Source organism: Ranitomeya variabilis, chromosome 2 (assembly GCF_051348905.1).
Source record: "Ranitomeya variabilis isolate aRanVar5 chromosome 2, aRanVar5.hap1, whole genome shotgun sequence".
Lineage (NCBI taxonomy): Eukaryota > Metazoa > Chordata > Amphibia > Anura > Dendrobatidae > Ranitomeya > Ranitomeya variabilis.
The window spans coordinates 469,692,349-469,713,712 of NC_135233.1; the positions used below are offsets into that span (position 1 = coordinate 469,692,349).

Here is a 21,364-nt window from a genome sequence, read left to right on the forward strand (position 1 = left end):
AACGAGCTGCCATACAGCATCATCAGCGAAAAAATAAAAAAGTTATAGTCCTCAGAATAAAGCGATGCAAAAATAATTATTTTTTCTATAAAATAGTTTTTATCATATAAAAGCGCCAAAACATAAAAAATCCATTTTACCAAACGCGGAACGGCATAAACCCCCCCTCCCCTCCCAAAAGAAATTCATGAATAGCTGGTTTTTGGTCATTCTGCCTCACAAAAATCAGAATAAAAAGCGATCAAGAAATGTCACGTGCCCGTAGATGTTACGAATAAAAACGTCAACTCATCCCGCAAAAAACAAGACCTCACATGACTCTGTGAACCAAAAGATGGAACAATTATAGCTCTCAAAATGTGGTAACGCAAAAAATAATTTTTGCAATAAAAAGCATCTGTTAGTGTGACGGCTGCCAATCATAAAAATCTGCTAAAAAACCCGCTATAAAAGTAAATCAAACACCCCCTTCATCACCCCCTTAGTTAGGGAAAAATTAAAAAAATGTATTTCCATTTTCCCATTAGGGTTAGGGCTAGGGTTAGGGTTAGGGTTAGAGCTAGGGTTAGGGGTAGGGCTAGGGTTAGGGCTAGGGTTAGGTCTAGGCTAGGGCTATGGTTAAGGCTAGGGTTAGGGCTAGGGTTAGGGCTAGGGTTAGGGCTGGGGTTAGGGTTGGGGCTAAGGTTAAGGCTGCAGTTAGGGTTAGGGCTAAAGTTAGGGTTAGGGTTTTGGCTAAAGTTAGGGTTAGGGTTTGGATTACATTTACAGTTGGGAATAGGGTTGGAATTAGGGCTAGGGATGTGTCAGGGTTAGGGGTGTGGTTAGGGTTACCGTTCGGATTAGGGTTAGGGGTGTGTTTGGATTAGGGTTTCAGTTATAATTGGGGGGTTTCCACTGTTTAGGCACATCAGGGGCTCTCCAAACGCGACATGGCATCTGATCTCAATTCCAGCCAATTCTGCGTTGAAAAAGTAAAACAGTGCTCCTTCCCTTCCGAGCTTTCCCGTGTGCCCAAACAGGGGTTTACCAAAACATATGGGGTATCAGCGTACTCAGGACACATTGGACAACAACTTTTGGGGTCCAATTTCTCCTGCTACCTTTGGGAAAATACAAAACTGGGGGCTAAAAAATAAATTTTGTGGAAAAAAAAGATTTTTTATTTTCACGGCTCTGCATTATAAATTGTAGTGAAACACTTGGGGGTTCAAAGTTCTCACAACACATCTAGATAAGTTCCTTGGGGGGTCTAGTTTCCAATATGGGGTCACTTGTGGGGGGTTTCCACTGTTTAGGTACATTAGGGGCTCTGCAAACGCAATGTGACGCCTGCAGACCAATCCATCTAAGTTTGCATTCCAAATGGCACTCCTTCCCTTCCGAGCTCTGCCATGCGCTCAAACGGTGGTTCTCCCCCACACATGGGGTATCAGCGTACTCAGGACAAATTGGACAACAACTTTTGGGGTCCAATTTAAACTGTTACCCTTGGAAAAATACAAAACTGGGGGCTAAAAAATAATTTTTGTGTAAAAAAAAGGATTTTTTATTTTCACGGCTCTGCGTTATAAACTGTAGTGAAACAGTTGGGGGTTCAAAGTTCTCACAACACATCTAGATAAGTTCCTTGGGGGTCTAGTTTCCAATATGGGGTCACTTGTGGGGGGTTTCTACTGTTTAGGTACATTAGGGGCTCTGTAAACGCAATGTGACGCCTGCAGACCATTCCATCTAAGTCTGCATTCCAAATGGCGCTCCTTCCCTTCCGAGCTCTCCCATGTGCCCAAACGGTGGTTCCCCCCCCCACATATGGGGTATCAGCGTACTCAGGACAAATTGGACAACAACTTTTGGGTCGAATTTCTCCTGTTACCCTTGGGAAAATGCAAAACTGGGGGCTAAAAAATAATTTTTGTGGGAAAAAAATAATTTTTATTTTCACGGCTCTGCGTTATAAACTGTAGTGAAACACTTGGGGGTTCAAAGCTCTCATAACACATCTAGATGAGTTCCTTAAATTCCAGTCAATTTTGCATTGAAAAGTCAAATGGCGCTCCTTCGCTTCTGAGCTCTGCCATGCGCCCAAACAGTGGTTTACCCCCACATATGGGGTATCGCCATACTCAGTACAAATTGTACAACTTTTGGGGTCCATTTTTTCCTGTTACCCTTGGTAAAATAAAACAAATTGGAGCTGAAGTAAATTTTTTGTGAAAAAAAGTTAAATGTTCATTTTGATTTAAACATTCCAAAAATTCCTGTGAAACACCTGAAGGGTTAATAAACTTCTTGAATGTGGTTTTGAGCACCTTGAGGGGTGCAGTTTTTAGAATGGTGCCACACTTGGGTATTTTCTATCATATAGACCCCTCAAAATGACTTCAAATGAGATGTGGTCCCTAAAAAAAAATGTTGTTGTAAAAATGAGAAATTGCTGGTCAACTTTTAACCCTTATAACTCCCTAACAAAAAAAATTTTGGTTCCAAAATTGTGCTGATGTAAAGTAGACATGTGGGAAATGTTACTTATTAAGTATTTTGTGTGACATATCTCTGTGATTTAATTGCATAAAAATTCAAAGCTGGAAAATTGCGAAATTTTCAAAATTTTCGCCAAATTTCCGTTTTTTTCACAAATAAACGCACGTAATATCAAAGAAATTTTACCACTATCATGAAGTACATTATATCAGAATCACTGGGATCCGTTGAAGCGTTCCAGAGTTCGAACCTCATAAAGGGACAGTGGTCAGAATAGTAAAAATTGGCCTGGGCATTAACGTGCAAACCACCCTTGGGGGTAAAGGGGTTAAAGCATAAATTATATTAAAAAAATTGTAGACCTGTTTATTCATTTAGTGATGTTAAAATGGAAGATAACTATTAAACTAAAAAAAAGTATACATTACCATGAATATAAAAAGAAGATAAAGAAAGGAAGGGATGCAGCCAGCTGCAGCATACGCCAGTCTTTAATCAGAAATGCCAGACCCACCAGCACCAGCTGGCCAGTTGTGTAACAGTACCCACTGACTGTACTGGTAATAGCCCGACTCTCGGTGGGAATCCATTCCACAACTATATACGGAGAGAGCATAGATAATTTTAGATAATTTTTAGTAAAAGCCAATTCACATCTTGAAATTCCTATGATATTTAACACCATTAAAATTAATCTTTAGATATTGCATCGGGAAATTATCAGCAACGACTTTATATAGCATAATGTCATATTTGGAATCACAGTATCTACAAAGATGTCATATCCAATCACAATGCCTCAGAAATCACTTTGAGACATAATCTACAAAAATTCTAAGCTTATTGACTCTTTAAATGCTACTTGATTTTAATAGCAAACATTAGATTAAAAAAATTACAGTATCTGACAAACACACATCACACATTGCTATTTATTCACCCATTCAAAATTAATTGAATCGCAAGTTCCTTTATGTTGTATTCTACATTGTTTGTGTAAATTTAATTTTAATCACGGATCGTTGGATTTTTATACTTGCTTAGAGAGTAGGAATTGAGAACAATCCCAGAGAGAGATGTCCCAGTCAGGAAGCGAAAGACACAGTATGCAACGTAGTTAGGAGCAAAAGCTGCACAAATTCCAGCCACAAACATCTGAAGGTTTGACCAAATATGCAATGGTCTGCGCCCAAACCTTGGATAACAAATAGGGATAATATTTTAGAATATGTGCACATTTGGAGGGTCATATCCTGGTATGTATGAGACTCTAAAATTCTTAAATGGTCACTGTCATTTCAACAAATTTTGCATAAATTTATAATCCGAGTGAACATAAGAAACTTTCTAATTTGTCAGAGAAATCTCCTTCTTTACACTTAGTAGCCTCTTGCTCCCCTTTTTGGCAAACAAACTAATTATTCACTTTGAAAAAGAAAAACAGCTCAGATCTTTATTGCTTAAAGCAAATCACATTGCCAGCACAGAGAGGTGTTAATTTACAACCTTTAATTCAATTCTATCAAGAGTGTAGAATGAAGAAGCAATTGCAGCATTCGGCTTATTTATTTCACGTAAGTGCTGGATTCACAGCCACACAGCTCATCACAGCTCATCACTGCTGGATAATGTCCTCCATGCTGCTATTGCTGCTTCCGTATTTGTGGTTCAGAGAAAAAAGAGCAGGAATTCATCTCTTTATACCCTGCACATAGGAAAAGGAATGGGTGTATCAATTTTTGGGACTCTGGTCAACCATCCAGATCAGTAGCCTCTAGCCACTGGATAGGTGCTATGTGAATTTCTTAACTTCTGTGATCTTTGATGTAACTTTAATTAGCCAGGCTGGCATGGAATCATCTGTGTATCATGCCACAATGATGATGTCGTGCCAGATTGCCCAGTCAAAAGCAACACCAGGAATCTCGGAAATAAGAGATTCGCAGAGCTCCCATCCAGTGGCCAGAGACTACTGATCGACCAATGGACCGGAGTTCCACAAATCGATATGCCCATCACTAAACAGGAGACATCATAGCAACTAGTTTTCACCCACTAGCTCAGAGACAACTGAAAGTTAGACACATAGCCTATAGAGGGGCTAATTGTTGAAAAAGTAGGATGCATGTCATATAATGACCAATAATAGTATTATTTATCATTTGAACACACATGACAGCTCATTCTAAAAAGGTACCCGAAATGACATGGGCACTTTAACTATATACATGCACTAATTAACCATGACATTAAAGTCAGATAACTAATATTATGTAGCCCTCCCTCCTGTGCCAAAGCAATGACCCATCAAGGCACAATTTCCAGAAACCCACTAACAGTGTTCTATGGTATCTTGCACTAAAAAGGTAAATTCAAGTCTTTTTAAGTCCTTCAAGTATAGCTGCACTCTATTTGAAAATCTCACAAACTTACATGTTGTCACGGGATTTGAGCCACATCATGAGAAAAAAACGTGGCCACAACATGTGAACCCAGGCTTATGACTAAGTGCTAACAGGGCTGCTCATGTCTTACTGCTGACTAACACAACAGATCAGTAGTTTAGATACTTGTATTAACCTGGGGAGAAAGTCTTGAGTACTTGTAAAGGGGTTGGTTTGGATTGTTTTGTGTGGGGAAAGCAGAACATTGTTATATGAAGATACGTAGGATGGTAAGCCACTTTAAATATTATACAATGTAGTGGCAATTAGTGATTGTGATTCTGATCCTGGGATGCACAGAAGTCAGTTGAAGAATTTGGTGGCATATATGTTATGATCCGGTGACCCTGGAGCCGCATGTGACTATCTCTGGAGTAGGTGGTACCTGTACTGACCGCAGTCCTAATACTAGAAGTAGCCGTGGGATGTACCTAACATGGCCTAGACATCTCGACACAGCTGGAGGACTAAATACCCCTAAAGATGGAAATGGGAAATCCTATCTTGCCTCAGAGCAGAGCCCCAAAGGATAGGCAGCCCCCCACAAATATTGACTGTGAGTTTAAGAGGAAATACATACACAGGCAGAAAAGACAGAGTTTAGAAAAGAGGCACTTCTAGCTAAAATAGAAAAGGATAGGACAGAGTACTAAGCGGTCAGAATTAAAACTCTAGAAAAATCCACAGCAGAATATACTATCTACTACATCTAACTAAAGACATAGGATGTATATCTGCATCTCCAAAGAATCCAGCATGACAGAAAAATCCAAACAAAGTCTAAGCTGGACAAAAACACAATAGATTGCACTGCACATAAAAGCACACTGCATGCGTGCTACAGAGAACAAAAAACAGACACTTATCTTAGCTGAAATGACAGCAGGGCAAGTGGAGCCAGACAGAGATGCAATCCCTCCAAGATACAATGGACAACTGGCAGGGATTGATGGATCCTACAACCCTAAATACCTAATAGAGCTGCAATAAGCAGAAACACCTGCCCAGGCTTACAATCCAGAGACCACTGCACTACCACTAACAACCACCGGAGGGAGCCCAAGAGCAGAATTCACAACAGTACCCCCCCTTGAAGAGGGGTCACCGAACCCTCCCCAGAGCCCCCAGGCCGATCAGGACGAGCCAGATGAAAGGCCCGAACCAAATCAGCAGCATGGACATCAGAGGCAAAAACCCAAGAATTATCCTCCTGGCCGTAACCCTTCCATTTGACAAGGTACTGAAGCTTCCGTCTCGAAAAATGAGAATCCAAAATCTTCTCAACCACATACTCCAACTCCCCATCAACCAACACAGGAGCTGGAGGATCAACAGAGGGAAGAACGGGCGTCACATATTTCCGCAATAAAGATCTATGGAAAACATTATGGATGGCAAAAGATGCCGGAAGGGCCAAACGAAAAGACACCGGATTGATAATCTCAGAAATCCTATAAGGACCAATAAACCGAGGCTTAAACTTAGGGGAAGAAACCTTCATAGGAACATGACGGGAAGACAACCAGACCAAGTCCCCAACCCGAAGCCGGGAAACAACACACCGACGACGATTAGCAAAACGTTGCACCTCCTCCTGAGACAACACCAAATTGTCCACCACATGAGCCCAAATTTGCTGCAACCTGTCAACCACAGAATCCACACCAGGACAATCAGAAGGCTCAGCCTGCCCTGAAGAAAAACGAGGATGAAAACCAAAATTACAAAAGAAGGGCGAAACCAAGGTAGCCGAACTAGCCCGATTATTAAGGGCAAACTCGGCCAATGGCAAGAAAGCCACCCAATCATCCTGATCAGCAGACACAAAGCATCTCAAATAAGTTTCCAAAGTCTGATTAGTTCGCTCGGTTTGGCCTTTTGTCTGAGGATGAAATGCGGAAGAAAAAGACAAATCAATGCCCAGCCTAGCACAAAAGGCACGCCAAAACCTAGAAACAAACTGGGAACCTCTGTTGGACACAATATTCTCCGGAATACCATGCAAACGAACCACATGCTGAAAAAACAATAGAACCAAATCAGAAGAGGAAGGCAACTTAGGCAAAGGCACCAAATGAACCATCTTAGAAAACCGGTCACAAACCACCCAGATAACCGACATCCTCTGGGAAACCGGAAGGTCTGAAATAAAATCCATAGAAATATGCGTCGAAGGCCTCTCGGGGACCGGCAAAGGCAAAAGCAACCCACTAGCGCGGGAACAACAAGGCTTAGCCCGCGCACAAGTCCCACAGGACTGCACAAAAGAACGCACATCCCGCGACAAAGAAGGCCACCAAAAAGACCTACCAACCAAATCTCTGGTACCAAAAATACCAGGATGACCAGCCAACACAAAACAATGAACCTCCGAAATCACTCTGCTAGTCCATTTATCAGGAACTAACAGTTTCCCCACTGGACAGCGGTCAGGTTTGTCAGCCTGAAATTCCTGAAGAACCCGCCGTAAATAAGGGGAAATGGCAGAAAGGACCTCCCCTTCCTTTAGAATGCCGACCGGTTCAAGGACCTCCGGAGAATCAGGCAAAAAGCTCCTAGAGAGGGCATCAGCCTTAATATTCTTAGAACCCAGAAGATACGAGACCACGAAATCAAAACGGGAGAAAAACAAAGACCATCTAGCCTGTCTTGGATTCAGCCGCTTGGCAGACTCGAGGTAAATCAGATTTTTATGATCAGTCAAGACCACAATACGGTGCTTGGCTCCCTCAAGCCAATGTCGCCATTCCTCGAACGCCCACTTCATAGCCAACAATTCCCGATTGCCGACATCATAATTACGTTCAGCAGGCGAAAACTTTCGGGAAAAGAAGGCACATGGCCTCATCAAGGAACCATCAGAATTCCTCTGAGACAAAACGGCCCCTGCCCCAATCTCAGAAGCGTCAACCTCAACCTGAAATGGAAGAGAAACATCTGGCTGACGCAACACCGGGGCAGAAGTAAATCGGCGTTTAAGCTCCTGAAAGGCAGAGACAGCCGCAGAGGACCAATTCGTCACATCAGCGCCCTTTTTCGTCAAATCGGTCAGGGGTTTAACCACACTGGAGAAGTTAGCAATGAAACGGCGATAAAAATTAGCAAAGCCCAAAAATTTCTTAAGACTCTTCACGGATGTGGGCTGAATCCAATCATGAATGGCCTGAACCTTAACCGGATCCATCTCTATAGATGAGGGAGAAAAAATGAAGCCCAAAAAAGAAACCTTCTGCACTCCAAAGAGACACTTAGACCCCTTCACAAATAAAGCATTATCACGAAGGATCTGAAATACCATCCTGACCTGCTTCACATGAGACTCCCAATCATCAGAAAAAATCAAAATGTCATCCAAATATACAATCATGAATTTATCAAGATAATTCCGGAAGATATCAGGCATGAAGGACTGAAAAACAGATGGAGCATTAGAGAGCCCGAAAGGCATCACAAGGTATTCAAAATGGCCCTCGGGCGTATTAAACGCAGTTTTCCATTCGTCACCCTGCTTAATACGAACAAGATTATATGCCCCTCGAAGGTCAATCTTAGTAAACCAACTAGCCCCCTTAATCCTAGCAAACAAATCGGAAAGCAAAGGCAAAGGGTATTGAAATTTGACCGTGATCTTATTCAAGAGGCGATAATCAATACAGGGTCTCAAGGAGCCATCCTTCTTGGCAACAAAAAGAAATCCCGCTCCCAATGGTGAAGAAGATGGCCGAATATGCCCTTTCTCCAAAGACTCCTTAATATAACTCCACATGGCGGTATGTTCAGGCACAGACAGGTTGAAAAGTCGGCCCTTAGGAAACTTACAACCTGGAATCAAGTCAATAGCACAATCACAGTCCCTATGCGGTGGAAGGGAACTGGACTTGGGCTCATCGAACACATCCTGAAAATCAGACAAGAACTCTGGAATTTCAGAAGAGGGGGAAGAGGAGATTGACATCAAAGGAACGTCACCATGAACTCCCTGACAACCCCAACTAGTCACAGACATAGATATCCAATCCAACACCGGATTATGTTCCTGCAACCATGGAAAACCCAGCACAATAGCATCATGCAAATTATGCAACACCAGAAAGCGACAATCCTCCCGATGGGCTGGCGCCATGCACATGGTCACCTGTGTCCAAAACTGGGGTTTATTTTTAGCCAAAGGTGTAGCATCAATGCCCCTTAAAGGAATAGGGTTCTCCAAAGACTGCAAGGGGAAACCACAACGTCTAGCAAATTCAAAGTCCATTAAGTTCAAAGCGGCGCCAGAATCTACAAACGCCATGACAGAAAATGACGACAATGAGCAGATCAATGTCACAGATAACAGAAATTTAGGTTGTACGGTAACAATGGTAACTGAACTAGCGATCCTCTTAGTACGCTTAGGGCAGACCGAAATGACATGAGAAGCATCACCACAGTAGAAACACAACCCATTCTGATGTCTGAATCCCCGTTGTTCCGCTCCAGACAGAATCCTATCGCCCTGCATAGGCTCAGGTATCTGCTCTGAGGACAACGCCACAGCGTGCACAGCTCTGCGCTCACGCAGGCGCCGATCAATCTGAATGGCCAGAGACATAGAATCGCTCAGACCAATAGGCGTGGGAAACCCCACCATAACATCTTTAACAGATTCAGAAAGACCCTTTCTGAAAATAGCCGCCAAAGCATCCTCATTCCACTTAGTCAGCACAGACCATTTTCTAAATTTCTGACAATACAATTCTGCCGCTTCTTGAGCCTGAAACAGGGTCAACAAGATCTTCTCAGCATGATCCACAGAATTTGGTTCATCATACAATAACCCTAGAGCCTGAAAAAAGGCTTCTACATTAAGCAAGGCAGGATTCCCAGATTCCAGGGAAAATGCCCAATCCTGAGGATCGCCACGCAGCAGGGAGATGACAATTTTAACCTGCTGAATGGGATCACCAGAAGAACGAGGTTTCAGAGCAAAAAACAGTTTACAGTTATTTTTAAAACTCAAAAATTTAGACCTGTCCCCAAAAAATAAATCAGGAGTAGGAATCCTAGGCTCAAAAACCGGAGTCTGAACAATATAATCGGAAATACCCTGTACCCTAGCAGCCAGTTGGTCTACACGAGAAGCTAATCCCTGAACATCCATGCTAGCACACAGCTCTTCAGTCACCCAGAGGAAAAGAGGGAAGGAAAGACAAAACAGACTACAGAAAAAAAAATGGCTCAGCACTTTTCTTCCCTTCTTCTGAGATGCATTTAACTCATTGTTGGCCAGTTGTACTGTTATGATCCGGTGACCCTGGAGCCGCATGTGACTATCTCTGGAGTAGGTGGTACCTGTACTGACCGCAGTCCTAATACTGACACTGCAACTAGAAGTAGCCGTGGGATGTACCTAACATGGCCTAGACACCTCGACACAACCGGAGGACTAAATACCCCTAAAGATGGAAATGGGAAATCCTATCTTGCCTCAGAGCAGAGCCCCAAAGGATAGGCAGCCCCCCACAAATATTGACTGTGAGTTTAAGAGGAAATACGTACACAGGCAGAAAAGACAGAGTTTAGAAAAGAGGCACTTCTAGCTAAAATAGAAAAGGATAGGACAGAGTACTAAGCGGTCAGTATTAAAACTCTAGAAAAATCCACAGCAGAATATACTGTCTACTACATCTAACTAAAGACATAGGATGTATATCTGCATCTCCAAAGAATCCAGCATGACAGAAAAATCCAAACAAAGTCTAAGCTGGACAAAAACACAATAGATTGCACTTCACATAAAAGCACACTGCATGCGTGCTACAGAGAACAAAAACCAGACACTTATCTTAGCTGAAATGACAGCAGGGCAAGTGGAGCCAGACAGAGATGCAATCCCTCCAAGATACAATGGACAACTGGCAGGGATTGATGGATCCTACAACCCTAAATACCTAATAGAGCTGCAATCGGCAGAAACACCTGCCCAGGCTTACAATCCAGAGACCACTGCACTACCACTAACAACCACCGGAGGGAGCCCAAGAGCAGAATTCACAACACATATAGTCCTATTTATTATTATTATTATTATTTATTGTTATAGCGCCATTTATTCCATGGCGCTTTACAAGTGAGGAGGGGTGTACATAATAAAAACAAGTACTATTTGATGGAGCTTGCTTGACTTACATGAGGAAAAATGTTGACTTGAGCATAGCGACTTAAGGTCTAAACTTGAGACAACTTGCTGATAATTATTACAGTTTACTAACATTTGCAACAGATTGCTGGCAATTTCATCAGCAGCACCTCCATCACTCTGAGACAGTCTCTATATCACTCACTAGCCCAATCTCTGATGATTACCTGTCAATGGCAGCAATATTCTGTTGTAGCTTGTCTTGCACTTTCCTCATTTTTGTGGCTCATCTTTCTCAGTTACCAAGTCCCTCTCGCACAGCTTTGATATCATCAGTCACTCGTATCTCTCATGTGTCCCTAAGTTCATGAGTCACACTTCCAAGTTATATTAAATGGTTGTTCCCCTACTTTTCTGTTAATGGCCTATCAGTCGCCGGGTACTGCGGAGCATTCAAATAGGGACAAATCTGCAGTATCTGGTAGTGGCAGCTACACATTTGACAGTGTTGCATAGCAAAGCGATAACTTTGGTACCTACTTGGTATTTGCTCTACAACAGAGTCTATGGTAGCCTATAATGACCAATAAAGCATTTAGCCATCCAGGAGATAAAAAAAAACAACAGCGGTGGGGTTCATGTAATGTCAGAATTGGTTTTGTAAGATGGTGGCGATTTCAACTTTCTTTCAAACTGCTAAATAAAAATCAGAAATGACCCTCTCTGTAAAGATCAACAACTGATTTAGCACCAAATAAAACTCATTTTTCTATTTTTATATTAAGTGATCCATTCACTTATGTGGAAAAGTTTGCTGTGCTAAAATAAAATCTCATCTGTTTTCATTCACAAATCTGTTGTCTACTTCCTTTGCTGCAGGTGATTAGGAAAATATTGCCTAAAATGTCTTTTATTTTGTTTGAACTTTTTTATTTCCTGATAGTTCTGTGGATATTGTAGGCGCATTATGAATAAATAATCGTAATGTTTAGAATGGCTCCAAAGTGAAATTACATTGCCTCTCCAGTCTTACAATCATCCACGTTACAGCAATAAAGTCCTAAAGAATAGTAACATTTTCTTCTGTGTAATATTTTCTGGGTTTATTTACATAAGTTTTGCAACTTCTTTTTGAAAATTGTTGCTACTTTTTTTTCAGTAATGCTCTAATCACTTTCAATTTCTTTTTATTAACTAAACTTTTATGATGAATTCATCATAAAAGTTTAAACTCAGCTTCTGTACATCTACTTCTGTACATCATCCTGCTGCTGAGATCTCACACTGCTCAGAACAAGCTACAGCTGTCAATCAGGCTGGGTGGGCGAAAAGTGAATACACTTGGACTCATGAGCTCTCTCTCTTTTTTTACAAAATAAGTACACCAGCCTCATCAGACTTAAATGGTCTATTTAATAACAAATGCAGTATCTATTGTGAAATCTAGTGAAAGTCCCACTATTGTTAAGAAATTTCTACGCGGTTTAAAAATAATTTGATTATTGGGAAAAGGTCAGCTTTGGTGAGTCTGCTGGGACTGTAAGAGATGTCAGCCCTTAGAGGAGTCAAGATGGATTGGGAAGAACTAAACCCAAACCCAGGGAACGCTATTGATGAGAACTGGAGGGGTTGTGTGGGACAACATCCTGGGAATCGTAACATAACATTAAAGATTACTTTTGTGAATTGTCTTCCATTGTAAAGAACATATTTGAAAATACATTGCTGAAGTGACATGTAGAATCAGGCAACTGGAAATCAAAAGCTTCAGTAAAATGAATCTTACTTGTCTGATAAACCACCAAATACAATGGATCCAACCAAGACTCCCGACATGTAAATGGACTGAGCAAGCTGCCTCATTCTCCTCTGATTACAAACCAAATCCCACTGTAAGAAATAAAACAATATTATGGTATAAGATGTTGTATCCAGCTTTTGTTACATAAATGTCATACTCTCCCTTAAAGGGGTTGCTAGGCTCCCCATCGATCAGTCAATATCTGCTCAGGCAGCTGGCGGATATTAGCAATGTACAGAGTAGAACGCCTCAGCTTCATACATTGTTCAGTGTTTGCTCTATACATATGGGAGCAGATATGAGCTGATATTTGGTGGAGCCAGGTGTTGGATCACAATCAATCTCACATTGATGACATGTCATAAGGATAGCTCATCAATATGTTAGTCCAAGACAACCTTTTTAAAAAAAATGTTCCTGCAAAAAAAAATACATACAAATTAAATATGACTAAATATAATAATATTCTAAATACTTATAATTAGTAAATCAGAATAGTTTTGTCTAGGTAGAATTAAAATGTCCTCCATCCTGTTACAATGACAGAAACCTTTCTTAGAATGTTCAGCCAGGAACTTCTGAGAATGTGCAGAGGGAAGCTCTGCAGTGATGTGAAGATAATCTATACCATATACTGTCATTCAGAAAGACGGTGGGCAGTAGTATAAGCAGCTTTATCTTACCTCAGCACCGCTGGTATCTCTAGTATTGGATAAGGAAAACATGGTGAACAGCCTCTTCTTACCTTAACTCCCCTAGTATCTAAAGTATTAGATCAGATAAATAGGCTAGATAGCAGCGTGAGCAAGCTCTTCTTATTGCAACACCCTGGTATACCCAGTATAAGATCTGACAGATTGGATGAGAAGCTGAGCAGCCTCTTCTAACCTCAGTACCCCTGGTATCTCCAGTATTAGATCAGATAGCCAGGGTGGACAACAGTGTGAGCAGCCTCTTCTTAATCTGAACTCCCTGGCATCCTCAGTATGAGATCAGCCAAAAAGGGTGGACAGCAGTGTGAGCAGCATCTTCTTATTTCAGCACCCCTGATATCTCCAGTTTTTGATCAATAAGACAGGATGGACAGCAATGTGAGCATCCTCCTCTTACCTCAGCATCCCTGGTATCTCTAGTATTAGCATAGCTAAATAGAATGAACAGCAGTGTGAGTGACCTCTTCATACCTTATCATCCCTAGTATCTCCAGTATGAGATCAGATAATGGTGTAGAAAGCAGTGTGAGCAGCCTCTTCTTACCTCAGCACCCCTGGTATTTCCAGTATTAGATCAGATAGACAGAATGGACAGGAGTGTGAGCAGTCTCTTCTTATCTCAGCACTCCTGGTATCTCCAGTATTAGATCAGATAGACAGAGTGGACAGCAGTGTGAGCCGCATCTTCTTATCTCAGCACTCCTGGTATCTCCAGTATTAGATCAGATAGACAGAGTGGACAGCTGTGTGAGCCGCCTCTTCTTACCTCCGCATCCCTGGTATCTCCAGTATTAGATCAGATAGACATGGTGAATTGTAGTGGGAGCAGCCTCTTCTTACCTCAGCACCCCTGGTATCTCTAGTATTAGATCAGATAGACAGGGTGAACAGCAGTGTGAGCAGCCTCTTCTTACCTCAGCACCCCTGGTATCTCCAGTATTAGATCAGATAGACAGGGTGGACAGCAGTGAGAGCAGCCTCTTCTTACCTCCGCATCCCTGGTATCTCCAGTATTAGATCAGATAGACAGGGTGGACAGCAGTAAGAGCAGTTTCTTTTTACCTCAGCACCCCTGGTATCTCCAGTATTAGATCAGATAGACAGGATTGACAGCAGTGTGAGCAGTCTCTTCTTACCTCAGCACCCCTGGTATCTCCAGTATTAGATTAGATAGAAAGGGTGGACAGCAATGTGAACAGCCTCTTCTTACCTCAACACCCCTGGTATCTCCAGTAGTTGATCAGATAGACAGGATGGATAGCAATGTGAGCAGTCTCCTCTTACCTCAGCACCCCTGGTATCTCCAATATTAGATCAGATAGACAGGATGGACAGCAGTGTGAGCAGTCTCCTCTTACCTCAGCACCCCTGGTATCTCCAGTATTAGATCAGATAGACAGGGTGGACAGCAGTGAGAGAAGTCTCTTTTTACCTCAGCACCCCTGGTATCTCCAGTATTAGATCAAATAGACAGGGAGTATAGCCGTGTGAGCAGCCTCTTCTTACCTTAGCACCCCTGGTATCTCCAGTATTAGATATATACACAGGGTGGACAGCAGTGTGAGCAGCCTCTTCTTACCTCAGCACCCCTGGTATCTCCAGTATTAGATCAGATAGACAGGGAGGACAGCAGTGTGAGCAGCATCTTCTTACCTCAGCACGTCTGATATCTCCAGGTATTGAATAAGATAGACAGGGAGGACAGCAGTGTGAGCAGCATCTTCTTACCTCAGCACGTCTGATATCTCCAGTATTAGATCAGAATAGCCACAGTGAACGCATCTTTCTACTCAGTGCAGGGGATGAGCTTCTGACAGGCACCAGTGATTATCAACAATCTAAAACTGGTTTCTGTCAGTGTAACAAGATGGTGGTTATTTTAGTTGTATAGTGATTACCTTCCTAAACAAACAATAGTGATTTGGAAAATAAAGGTGTATAGAAACTTATTTGTAATTACAATTCCTTTACTGTTGCCTTATTTTTTCTGATAAAGTGACAGACTCTGTGCAGAAGTCCAGTGAACCCCATTGCACACATGGATAAAATTGTTCTTACCCTTCTGTTAAAATAAGAAAAACCTACAATAGTCACTAAAATAAATTTGAACTAAGGTGTGTCCAGTAATTAGCATCACAGGTGTCTACAAACTTGTAATCAGTCCGTCTGCCTAATTTGTGCGTGAAAAGTAGACATTGTGCTGTTTGGTATCATGGTGTGTGCTACATTGAACATCAAGCAAAGAAAGCTGAGGAGAGAATTGTCTCAGGAGATTTAAAGAAAATTATAGACAAACATGTTAAAGGTGAAGACTATAATACATTCTCCAAAAGGCTTGATGTCCTTTTACAACAGTTGCACACATTTTACAGATGTTTAATGTGTATGGGACTCTAAAGGTACCTTCACATTAAGCGACACTGCAGCGATAGCGACAACGATGCCGATCGCTGCAGCGTCGCTGTTTGATCGCTGGAGAGCTGTCACACAGACCGCTCTCCAGCGACCAACGATGCCGAGGTCCCCGGGTAACCAATGTAAACATCGGGTTACTAAGCGCAGGGCCGCGCTTAGTAACCCGATGTTTACCCTGGTTACCAGCGTAAAATGTAAAAAAACAAACAGTACATACTTACATTCGCGCCCCCCGGCGTCCGCTTCCTAACAGCAGAGCGGTGACGTCACCGCTGTGCTATACTTTCACTTTACGGCGCTCAGTCAGTGTGGGAAGCGGACGCCGGGGGACGCGAAGGTGAGTATGTACTGTTTGTTTTTTTTACATTTTACACTGGTAACCAGGGTAAACATCGGGTTACTAAGCGCGGCCCTGCGCTTAGTAACCCGATGTTTACCCTGGTTACCAGTGTAAAACATCGCTGGTATCGTTGCTTTTGGTGTCAAACACGCCGGTCTGACGACCAAATAAAGTTCTGAACTTTGTTCAACGACCAGCGATATCACAGCAGGATCCTGATCGCTGCTGCGTGTCAAACACAACGATATCGCTAGCCAGGACGCTGCAACGTCACGGATCGCTAGCGATATCGTTTAGTGTGAAGGTACCTTAACCGACCTCCATGGAAAATGAAAAATTGCTGTCAAATTGAACACATGGATAATATGAATGGTAACTAAAGAGCCCAGAATTAGAGGTAAGATGAGAGTCGTTATCTTGTCCAAAGTGGACTTCTTGAAAGAATACCAATGGAGGAAACCACTAATGAAAGCAAATCATAAAAAAGCAAGACTGGAATAAAGCAAAATGCATATTGAAAAGCTATTAATGTTCTGGGAGAATATCCTTTGGACAGATAGCACAAAACTGGCGCTTTTTGACAAGTACCATCAGCTCTATGTTCACAAATGCAAGATGAAGCATATAAAGTAAAGAACATTGCACATACTGTGAAACATGGAGGCAGGTTGGTTATGGTTGGAGCTGCTTTGCTGCATCTGGCACAAAATGTTTTGAATCTGTGCAAGGTACAATGAAATCTCATGGCTATCAAGGCATTCAGAAAGGCAGTGTCAAAAAAGCTTGGTCTGAGTCCCAGTTTCCTTTAGCAGAATAATGACCCAAAACACACAGCTAACAACATCCAAGAATGGCTAAGAGCAAAGCATCAAACTATTCTGAAGTGGCTTCTATGAACCCTGAACTAAATCTTATTGAAAATCTGTAGAAGGAGCCGAAACCTACAGTCTGGAGAAAGCTCCCTTCAAACTTGAAACAAGTGGGCCAAAATACCTGAGGACAAGTGCAGAAGTCTTATTGAAAATTATAGAAATTATTTGCTGCAGTGCTTACCTTGAAAAGTTGTGGAAAAAATATTAAGTTAGCTGTACCATCATGTTTGTTCAGGACATTTTCATTAATTTGTATTTTTTACATTTTTCTGTTGAACCACAATTCATTAGCAATGCCTAATTCTCATTAGTTGATATTCAGTAAATATAAATTAAAAATTACTTTTTTCACTTTCAACTTATTTCAGTGACCATTGTGGGTTTTGCTTACTTTAACTTGTTAGTGACGGAGCCAATTTGGTACTTATGTCCAAACCAATTTTTACAATTATGACCACTGTCACTTTATGAAGTTATAGTTCTTGAACATTTCAATGTATCTCACTGATTCTAAAATTATTTTTTTTGTGACATATTGTACTTCATGTAAGTGCTAACATTTCTTCAATATACTGTATCTTGCATTTATTTATGAAAAAAACAGAAATTTGGCAAAAAATTAGAAAATTTTGCAATTTAAATTTTAATCTTTGTACACTTAAATCAGAGAGTGGTGTCACACAAAATAGTTAATAAATAACATTTCAGACATGTCTACTTTACATCATCACAATTGTGGAAACATATTTTTTTTGTTAGGACGTTATAGGGGTTAAAAGTTGTCCAGCGATTTCTCATTTTTCCAACAAAAGTTACAAAACCATTTTTTTAGGGACCATCTCACACTTGAAGTGAGTTTGGGGGGTCAATATAACAGAATTTCAGCTACAGGATCAGCTAGTGATCTCATCCACATAATCCTAACCAATCAAGTACAATAGGATTATAGCATGGCCAGGAGTGTACTTATAAAACTTAACCTTTAACAGGTATATAAAAACAACAGCCAACGTATACCTCGGACATACAAACAATTTTTCCAAAGTGCAAGTGCTCATGATTAACATTGCTCTATTTAAAAAATGGTTGGATCTCACCCATACACGTTCTTGTTCATTCCCTTCTCAGATCTGTCCAACCTTAAGGGGAATGGATGGCAGGAGGAGCGAGGAAATGTAAGAGTGGAATATTCCCTGTATTACTCCTTGTTGTGCCCCTGCTTTACTCCCACCCTGACAAGGGCAGTACCCAAGTGTAGACCTATTTAAGGGTAGCCCATATGAATCATGTAGCCTCCCAACGCGTTTCTTCCCCTGATCAGGGGATTCATCAGGGGTGAGAAGATAGAAATGTGGGTGCTTGCAGTGGCAAGTTAAACCAGATTAGCTGCCTGGTAATGTCAGTGCTCCTGTCTAGAGATAAATGATCTCATCAATGCACAGTGCATATTATCCTTACATGGAGTCAGTGGGAGGTCCCCTGTTAGTATAGCATCTGATGTCATATCCCATCAAGGGATGATTAAGAGGTCCTCACATTCCATCGCGTTCTCTGTGGATTACCTGACCTCAGGTCCTTCAGTTGAAGTGGCTTAGTCTGTGTCTCTGGTGATATCAATTCCAGTTAACTGACCTCAAGTCCTTCAGCCAAAATGGCTCAGTTTGTGTATCTGGTAACATCACTTCCGGTCACATATCCTCAAGTCCTTCAGCCGAAGTGGCTCAGTCTCTGTATCTGGTGACATCACTGATCGCAGGTCCTGCCGCCGGAGCAGTTTACCACAGGTCCTTCATTCGGATGCCAGCTTAACTACCACACAAATCAGACAACTGCCGTACTGCTGAAGAACCTGAGGTCAGGTGACCGGAATCAAAACCCTAAAGACAAACCTAACCCTAGCACACACCTAACCCTAATCCCAACCCTAACCATAATCTCAACAATAACCACAACCCTAACCCTAGCCCAACCTTAACTTTAGCCCAACCCTAACTTGAACCCAACCCTAACTTTCACACAACCCTAACCCTAGCCCCAACCCTAACCCTACCCCAATCCTAACCCTAACTTTAGCCCAACCCTAACTTTAGCCCAACTCTAACCCTAATGGAAAAATGAAATAAATACATTTTTTAATTTTATTTTAACGTAACTAAGGGGGTAATAAAGGGGGGGGTTGATTTACTATTTTTTTTATTTTGATCACTGTGTCTGTCATAGTGATCAAAATTAACCAATAGGAAAAAATTCATATTGTTGCCGGGTACAGGCCAGATCTCAGCGGGCGCACTGCGCATGCGCCCGCCAGTTTCTTCCAGGAAGAAGATGCCAGCGGCCCGGGGGACTTCACGGGGGGGGTTCCAGGGACACCGGAGGTACCGTGGGGGGATCGGGGGACCCCATTTCTCTCTCCTCTGATGTGCGATCACATCAGAGGATTGGGAAAGTAAATGGGAAATCAGACTTTTTTTTTTAGGTCACCGTTATTCCGTTAATAACGACAATCGCAACACTAGGGTCGGTAAAACCAACCCGAATCATATTCTTTGGGGTCTCAGCTAATCCTGGTAGCTGAGACTCCGGAGAAATTCCGACGCTGGTGGGTGCTATGCACTTATTTCTCAGCGCTGTTAAAAAGTGGGACTGAGGCATAAGTACCCATAATTGCCACCGTTAAAAAGCGTATCAGTGGTCATTAAGGGGCTAATAAAGGGAATTAATTATTTTCTCCATGTGTGTATATGTAAGCCATGCAACGGGGTAAGCTCCTTAGGATAAATCAAAGCCATGGTCAAGGAAACCTATTGGAACAATACAAAAAAACAGAGAAAAAATGCAAATTGCACATCATTTCACAAAAAAATGGGCTGGACAAAATTGTTGGCACCTTTCCATAATTGTTGGTAAACAACTTTGTTTCAAGAATGTGATGCTTGTTCAAACTCACCTGTGGCAAGTAACAGGTGTGGGCAATATGAAAATCACACCTGAAACCACATAAAAAAGGTAAGAAAATGACTCAATCTTTGCAGTGTGTGTCTGTGTGCCACACTAAGCATGGAGAACATAAACAGGAGAAGAGAACAGTCTGAGGACTTGAGAACCAAAATTGTTGAAAAATATTAACAATCCAAAGGTTACAAGTCCATCTCCAGAGATCTTGAAAGCTCCTTTGTCCATGCAGCGCAACATAATAAAGACGTTTACAAACCCATGGCACTGTAGCTAATCTCCTTCGACATGGACGACAGAGAAAAATTGATGAAAGGTGCAACGCAATCTGAAGATTACCAACGGATTCAGTGGCACAATGTAGTGCCCAGTGTGTGTCAGAAAGCTTGGTTTCGTCCTAGGTCATGGGTCTTCCAGCAGGTCAATGACCCCAAACCTACTTCAAGAAGCACCAGAAATGGATGGAAACAAAGCACTTGAGAGTTCTGAAGTGGCTGTAATGAATCCAGATCTAAATCCCATTGAACACCTGTGGAAAGAACTTGAAATTGTTGTTGGCTGAAGCAACCCTTCAAATATGGGAGACGTGGAGGAGTTTGTAAAAAAAGAATGCTCCAAAATTCCAGTTGAGAGGTGTAAGAAGCTTGTGGATGGTTATAGGAAGCGATTGATTGCAGTTTATTAACCTTACGTAATCTCTGGTCCTCCCAAGACCTCCTTCTCATCAAAAAGTTAATTGATTTCAGTTCTTCAATAGAAAAAGTGAAACTCGTATATGATATATAGAGTCATTACAAACAGAGTGACCTATTTCAAGTGTTTATTTCTGTTAATGTTGATGATTATGGCTTACAGCCAATGAAAACCCAAAAGTCATTATGTCCGTAAATTAGAATAATTAACAAAAAACACATGCAAAGGCTTTTTCAGCATTTAAAAAGGTCCCTTAGCCTGGGGAAGACTGTTGACTTGACAAATTTCCAGAAGGCAGTCATTGACACATCCACAAGGAGGGTAAGCCACAAAAGGTCATTGCTAAAGAAGCTGGCTGTCCACAGAGTCTTGTATCCAAGCATATTAATGGAAAGTTGAGTGGAAGGAAAAAGTGTGGTAGAAAAAGGTGCACAAGCAACCGGTATAACCACAACCCTGAAATAATTGTTAAGAAAAGGCCATTCAAAAATTTGGGGTGAGATTCACAAGGAGTGGACTGCTGCTAGAGTCAATG

At 41.7% G+C, this 21,364-nt stretch overlaps 1 protein-coding gene across 2 annotated transcripts in view; it reads right to left on the reverse strand.

The window, feature by feature from the left end:
- LOC143806789 (solute carrier family 22 member 6-B-like) overlaps nt 1–21,364 on the reverse strand; it is a 113,097-nt gene that overhangs the window by 63,615 nt on the left and 28,118 nt on the right. Inside the window, exons 2-4 of one of the 2 annotated variants that reach the window (XM_077287706.1) lie at nt 12,830–12,933; nt 3,522–3,676; nt 2,910–3,078 (exon numbers count right to left, since the gene is read on the reverse strand). In XM_077287706.1, coding sequence (XP_077143821.1) covers nt 2,910–3,078; nt 3,522–3,676; nt 12,830–12,933 — 428 coding nt within the window. The remainder of the gene's footprint in view (nt 1–2,909; nt 3,079–3,521; nt 3,677–12,829; nt 12,934–21,364) is intronic. The other variant, XM_077287707.1, reaches the window with a different exon arrangement.